General features: G+C 48.4%; 1 protein-coding gene across 1 annotated transcript in view; it reads left to right on the forward strand.

The window, feature by feature from the left end:
- The window catches only part of ROBO4 (roundabout guidance receptor 4), a 100,377-nt gene extending 94,437 nt beyond the window's left edge, over positions 1–5,940 (forward strand). The window contains exon 19 of the mRNA XM_081843271.1: positions 3,717–5,940. Within this exon, the coding sequence (XP_081699397.1) occupies positions 3,717–3,883 (167 nt within the window). The 3' untranslated portion in view covers positions 3,884–5,940. The remainder of the gene's footprint in view (positions 1–3,716) is intronic.
- Positions 5,941–6,820: the final 880 nt, after the last annotated feature.

A 6,820-nucleotide genomic window follows, 5' to 3' on the forward strand; every position in this document is an offset into this window, starting at 1 on the left:
CGGCAAGAAATTCAAGCTAAATAGGGAGGGCATTGTCATGTGGTTTGCTGGGGACAATAAACGGCAGAGGGAAAGAATGGTTCTCCTGATTTGCAGTGGCCTTGTCTGTACATTGCAAACAGGACATACGCAACTCTCTTGCCCAGGGTTGGCCAGCCTTTTGACACGAGAGATTCCTTTACACTTACAAGTTGGGTAGATTAAACAGCTAGTATAGGAGGGAGCTTTTCAACCCCTGGCAGCGCCGTGACTTGGTAAATCGCCACACCTGCCAAAATGCCCTTGGCCTCCTCAGCTACTCAAGATACACAGGCTTTGTTAATTGCAAGAGGTCCCCCTGCCTGACCCAGATCTGAGATGCTGCTCTGTGGGCCAACATGAGAGCATCACACATGGTGATTTGGGCCATTGCAACTCCTGTACTTCAGCAAATTTGCTGCTTGTTTTGCAGATTTTGCTGAAAGCCACCTGCTTTCGAAGGAATAGGGTGACACCCCCACCCCATTCAACGGCCTATGTGGCTCCTCTCTTTTTGGGTGGGTGGGTCTTATAAATTGCCAGAGGTGTGGTGAATTGGGGCCAGTGTCTGCAGCCCACGACTGCTCCATGGTGGGGGCAGGGGGGGGCACAGAGAAGACCTATTGATTTCCAATGCTCTGACTGACTGATGGCCTCCCACACCTTTGCGCCTCAGCAAGCAAGGAAGAGAGATTCAATTAGTGATGGAAGTATCCCGTGCACCTTGGCTCCCCCTGCCATATCAACTTTGGATCAGAGCCTCACACGGGAGAAAGCCTCACTCCCCAAGATAGCTCTGAGCGATGCCTCTTGTGGATCACAGCAAGCATCCATCAAAGGCATTCGGGGGTCGGAAGGCAGGTGCAAAAAAGAGCAGGCCAGGGCTGCTCTTGCATCTTCAAGAGTTGTGTTGTAGAGGGAAGGCGGATGAGGCTCATAGCTCAGTCCTGCAGCACCTGCTTTGCATGGCGAAGGTCCCAAATTTAATCCCTGGCATCTCCAGGTAGGGCTGGGAGAGAAGCCTGCCTGAAACCAGCCAGGATAGACAACACTGAGCAAGAGAGGCCAATTTGTCTGCCTCAGTCTAAGGCAGCTTCCTATATCCCTATGAAAGGAATCTGCTGTACCTTTAATTAGCATGGTCCATTGGAAACTCCTCCTGCACCTTTAATAATGGAGCCAAATAGGGGAGTTGAGCAGGTGACAAGCTACATCTGCAGAAACTCCCTCTTCTGCATAACTGGCAGAAGTCCTGTCCTGGTTTTTGTTTGTTTGTTTCCAGCAGGCCATTGTATTCAGAGTTCACTGAGCCTCTCTGTCGTCCTTGAAGGAGAATAGTTGGATCATCAATAGAGAGCACTTGTCATCTTACAAACCAAGTCACAGACCGTGATCTATGTACTCTGGCAAGAAGGCCGAGTACTCTGCAGTGATACGTACTTATGACAGTGCGGGTGCTATATTGCTCTGCCTTTGTTCTTGGCAGTCTATACCACCACTCATCAGAGGCAGCCGCCGATTAAGGCCAGGTTGGACAACCTCTGGTTCTCCAGCAACATCTGGAGGGACAATGCCAGTGGTTTTCAACTAGTGTGCTGTGGCACCCTGGGGTGCCTTGAATGATGGACAGGGGTGCCATGGGCAACACTGGCCTCTGTCCCTCTTTCCTTTCCTCTGATGCCCTCTTGCGTCTCTGCCTCCCAAAGGCTTGCACAGCTGTTTGTTGCAGCAGCCCTGGTGATAAGCTCTCCTGGAGAATGGTGCTTCTGGGGCTGGCTAGGGGGTGCTGGTTGCCAGGAGCTGAGCCTGCCTTGGAGTAAGCAAGCAAGTGGGTGAGGGAGTCAAGTCAGCCAGTACACCAGCCCTTGATGTTGGGAATGGAAAGACTAGTGGGAGGTTGGGCAGGCAGGCAGGCAGGCACCATGCTGGCCTTTCTTGTGCTTGCTGTGTGCAAGGCCTGCCTGGGAGCTGAGTGCCCAGTGCTGAAGTGCCCGGTGCCTTTCCAACATGCAGGCCCGGCAGCGCCTGCTGCTGCCACTGCTGTCTCCCAAGGTAAGGTGCTGGCCTCACGTTCACCTTGGGCCATTCTCCGTTGGGCCACTAAGGCTCTGGACATCCTCTTTCCAGGCCCCTGTGGGGCAGTGTGAGGAGGCAGCTCTCTGTGGGGCAGGGAGGGGGGTCAACTCAGAGACCAGGGTGGCAGCAGCAGCTGCCCAGAGGACTCCCAAGGAGAGGAGATGAGGCTGAGGGAACACTCCACAAGGGGGTGTTCGAAAAAGGGTGAGAGGCTGCCAGCTCTGCAGGCAAGGGGTGACATAACTGGGCTCCTGAGCCCCACAGGGGTGCCGCAGAAAGAATGCAGTTGGTCATGGGAGCTGTGGGCTCCAAAAGGTTGAAAACCTCTGGACAATGCAGTATTAGCACCCATGGGCCCTGGCAAGCACATGCTTAAACAGATGCTGACACATGTTTGTAGCTGCCCTCATTAACTGCCACTCTCTGGGCTGTCCTTAGCCCACTCCCTGCAAGCCTTCAGGCCCTGCAGTTCAGTCCTCAGTTCCACACTCAGCTGCACCACTGCCAAGAGGACCAGATGAAATAGTGTCCCCTTCGGTGCAGAAGCAGACATTTTGCATGGGGCAAGGAGTTCTGTTGAGGGGCCATAGCTTGGCTGAAGAGCATCTGCTCTTTATATAGATGGTCCCAGTTCAAACTCTGGCATCTCCAGCTAGGCAGAGGCGGAGCTAGCTGCTCCAACACCCAGATCGGCGCAAATGCTGTGCACCTGGGGGGGGGGGGGCTAGCCGCCCGCAGCAAGTGGCAAGCATCCCGGGGGGGGGGGTGCCCACAGCGAGCGATGAGCATCCCAGGGGGCAGCACAGTGATGTCACCCCCCTCAGGGATGACACCCAGGGCGGACTGCCCCCACCACACACCCCTTCCTCTGCAATTAGGACTGGGACAGATCCCTCTGTGGAGTGCCCTGCCAGTCAGTGTAGACAATATGGTGAACCAATTCTGCCTAAGTCAGTTTCCTAAACTAATAGGTCTCTTAACTGAGATTCTTCAGAAATTTGTTGGGGTTCACAGAAGGCGGAGGAGGAAATGAAACAGAGACTTCTCAGTAGAAGTTGTTTGAAGAGCTGTTTCCGTGGAGTTAGCCCTTGAGTTGTCAACTTTTTCTGTTTTGCTGCTCCTGCTCCTATGCTTTTGACTGCAGTTTAGATTTTAGAAAAAACTTATTAAGTTGTTGTTAAAGGCAGAGTTGCAAGGCCCATAAAAACAGGCAGTTCTGACCTTGCTTATACCAGTCAAAAGGCAGCAAGCTCTTTATTTGGACGTCTGCTTGTTGCACCGTTTGGATATTATTATTAATTTGCTTCTTTTCAGGGATGTGGGGGGAAAGAGATGGTTCTTCTAGGATATGCTGAGCAAAAGCCCTGCTGCAGGAAAAGTGCCTTTGTTTGCACCAAAGGGAGGCCTGCCGGGCACACGCTTTTGACCGGCTCCAGTATGTGCACACAGGATTTTTCCCTTGGTTGTCAAAGCAACGGCTTCTGGCTTTGCCCAAATCTTCTGTGCCCCTGCCCTGGTGCGTCAGTATTGCCTGGAACAATATCCTTTTTTGTGTTTGAGCTACAGCCCCTCCCTGCCCCTTCCCCAAAGGACAGTAATAGCAACAGACTGTTTCTTTTCAGGTGCCTGCATGTCTGACTCAAGCAGCTATCCAGACAGAGAAGCTGGGGCCATCAAGGCTCCTCTGACAGCTACCCAGGACTCTGGGTCAGGATCCTTTGCCATTCCCAAGAGAGAAGAGGAACCAGTTGTGGAAAAGCTCGCCACGCCAAACAAAGGGGGGCGCTGAGAAGCCCGGAGAGCACATCTGAGTGTGGGGACAAAGGTGCATGGAACAGATCAGGACAGGCCCCTCTTGCACTTCCTTGGAAAGGGGTCTGTCAGGATCAGAGAGGGATGGGGGAGACATTCAATTCAGTTTGCATTGAGAGGAGGATCGATCAAATTCACACTTTTCAAAATGATACACAGACCATAACACAGACCAATACACAGACCATCCTTTGAAATCCGCCCTTGTCCAGATTTTGCAATGTACTTCTCCAATCAATGTTTACAAAATATGGCTAGATTATGGGAGAGGGTGCAAGAAAAGCAATACATTAGCAAAAATAACATACCCCCCAAAAGAATTATATTAGGGGAAATTGCCTGCAAAAAATATGTACGTTAGTTAAAACTGCATTTCAAAAAGTGTTTGTTAGGAGAAATTCGCATGCCGGTGAATTTTCATGAGGAATTGCAAATCGCTGGAGAAATGTGGAAAACAGAATTTAAGACTGGGAAAAATGAGCAACCGAGGGAACCAAAATTGACGGCTCCTTCATTCCCTAGCCCTAATCAGCATCTCTTCTTGGCCAGTAGACTTTCACCAATCTTGGCCTTTGTCAACAAACCCAAGCGTATATTTGTAATCCTTCCTGGGAAGGAGAATTTCCATGGAAGTTCCTTGGGAGTCCTTGAGCCACTTCTGTCTGCATGTCGTGGACCTTTGCAAAATTTCAGAAAGTCTCTTCTCATTCCAGCATCCCTCAGGGGGAGACAAACCCCTGTCTGAAACCCTGGACTAACGACAGCACTGAATTCGAGGGATCAATGGCCTGATTCTGTGTAACCTCCTCTTCCCACCTCAACCATAGCATTGTTCGTAATATATGTGGAAGAAGGAATCTGCCCATATCGTGTTTGCAATTTTTTAGCTTTGAGACTAGTTTGGACTATTGAGCATCATGCATCCCTGTGCAAACTTAAGTGGGAGTAAGCTTCAAGGAACACAGCTAGACTTCCTTCTGAGTAAAAATGCTTAGGATTGGGATGTCAGTGAGTCAGGCCTGGGATTCACCTTCTCTCATTTTAACCTTGGTGTTCCAGTGTATGTTTTGGGGGGGATAGGGGAAAAGATTTCAGTTTACACTTTTTGAACTGGTCCTTCTATAGCCTGCCATGATGATCTGCAGTCCTGAGCAGATGATCTAGTGGTGCAATTGCGTAATTTTAGACTGTGTTCTTAACACCCCTCCCCTCTTTAGACAACATTATATATTACTTAACTTCAAAATGTGGTAAGCCAGCATTTAGGATGGATGCATTTAGGAGCCTTCCTGCTCCTGCAGCTGAATGGATCCCTGGACATCTGCCCCAAAGTCCTACTGGGATGGCACCACTGAGCTGAACATATTTAGCTTTGTAACAGGAAAACCTTCACCTGCTGATTCTTGCATATTAAATGGACAAAGCCAGACCAGTGTTTTCTTCTTCTCCTTCTTCTCCTGGCCATATTGGCAACTCTTCAGAAGTCTGATCATCGCAGGAGCCTCTGAGGTGGAGATCAGTATCAGGATAATGAAGAAAAACCCTCTGGGCCTTTTCTTCATTGGCTTGTCTCCCAGGATCCGTCAGCCTCTGCTACCATCTGGGTTGCTGACTTGCAAGGACATTTCTACTGGGCAGGGGGGGCACTTCTTCTAATCTCCTACTTAACTATTGATTGCCAACGCTGTGGATTTTTAAAGTTTGGACTGAGGTCCCCACCACCCTTGTTCCCATGCAGCCTGCAGTGGTTTCTTAGAGAAAGAAAGAAAGAAAGAAAGAAAGAAAGAAAGAAAGAAAGAATCTTCAAAGTGGAGAAAATAGCAACTTGGTAATCATTTTCAACTTGGGCAGCCCTTTGTTGTTTTCTCTGTTTTTTACCTTCTTGCAGGAGAACTGTTTACGTCGCTGCAAACATTTTCTTCCTTTCGAATGTCTACTAATTGTGCCTGATGTGGCGCAGCTACTAACTTTTTCATATGTGTGTGTGTGTGGCCTTACTGTGTAAATAAATTGAAACATTTCCAAAAGGTGCAATCCATTTCATAGCATCACAGTGTTTTAAAGAGGCCATAGGTACGTGCCAGTTGTTTCCTTGTGTACATCCTTTACCTACCGTAAGTGGTATTTACAACTGACCAGGTTGGGGGTGAGGGAAAGCAGGGGAGAAGCTTGTTCAGGGCAAGTCATCCCCAGAGGATGTGGGTGTCCATTTCCCAGACCACCCAACTGATAGGATTTGGCAAGGAGTGTACCTTAAGACATGGTAGCTGCTCAAAGAGTCCCGAAAGCTCCATACAGGGGCTGGAAACCTCAGGTACAGAGCCAAATGCAGCTCTCTGTCTGGTCCTTAGACTTCCCCCCAGTCCTACTGCTGGACTATAAAGTGTCCTTCAACTCTGCCTCTTTGCATGCATATTTGTGTGTGTGTGTGGACACACAGAAAGAGAGAGACCAAATCTGTCACCTAGTATGTCACTAAATGGATATACACTATTTTATTTTATTTTATTTTATTTTATTTTATTTTATTTTATTTTATTTTATTTTATTTTATTTTATTTTATTTTATTTTATTTTATTTTTTTTATTTACCGCCCTTCATCATAAGATCTCAGGGTGGTTCACAGAACAAAATACAGGATAAAAAACATGAAAATAAATAAAACAAATCAGCAAAACAATAACCCTCGCTTCACACATTTAACACATCTAAAAGGCTGTATAATATTAGTCAGTCAAAGGCCTGGTGGAAGAGGAACATTCAAAACCAAAAGATGATTTGGAAACTTCAGCTAGTGCACAATTCAGCAGCCAGGTTGCTCATCAGGGCACGACTGTTTGAGCATATTAAAACGATCCTGGTCTGATTGCACTGGCTACCAATTAGATTCCGGGCCCAATTGAAGGCGTTTTG

Source organism: Podarcis erhardii, assembly GCF_964252035.2.
Source record: "Podarcis erhardii genome assembly, chromosome: 16".
In the NCBI taxonomy this organism is placed as follows: domain Eukaryota; kingdom Metazoa; phylum Chordata; class Lepidosauria; order Squamata; family Lacertidae; genus Podarcis; species Podarcis erhardii.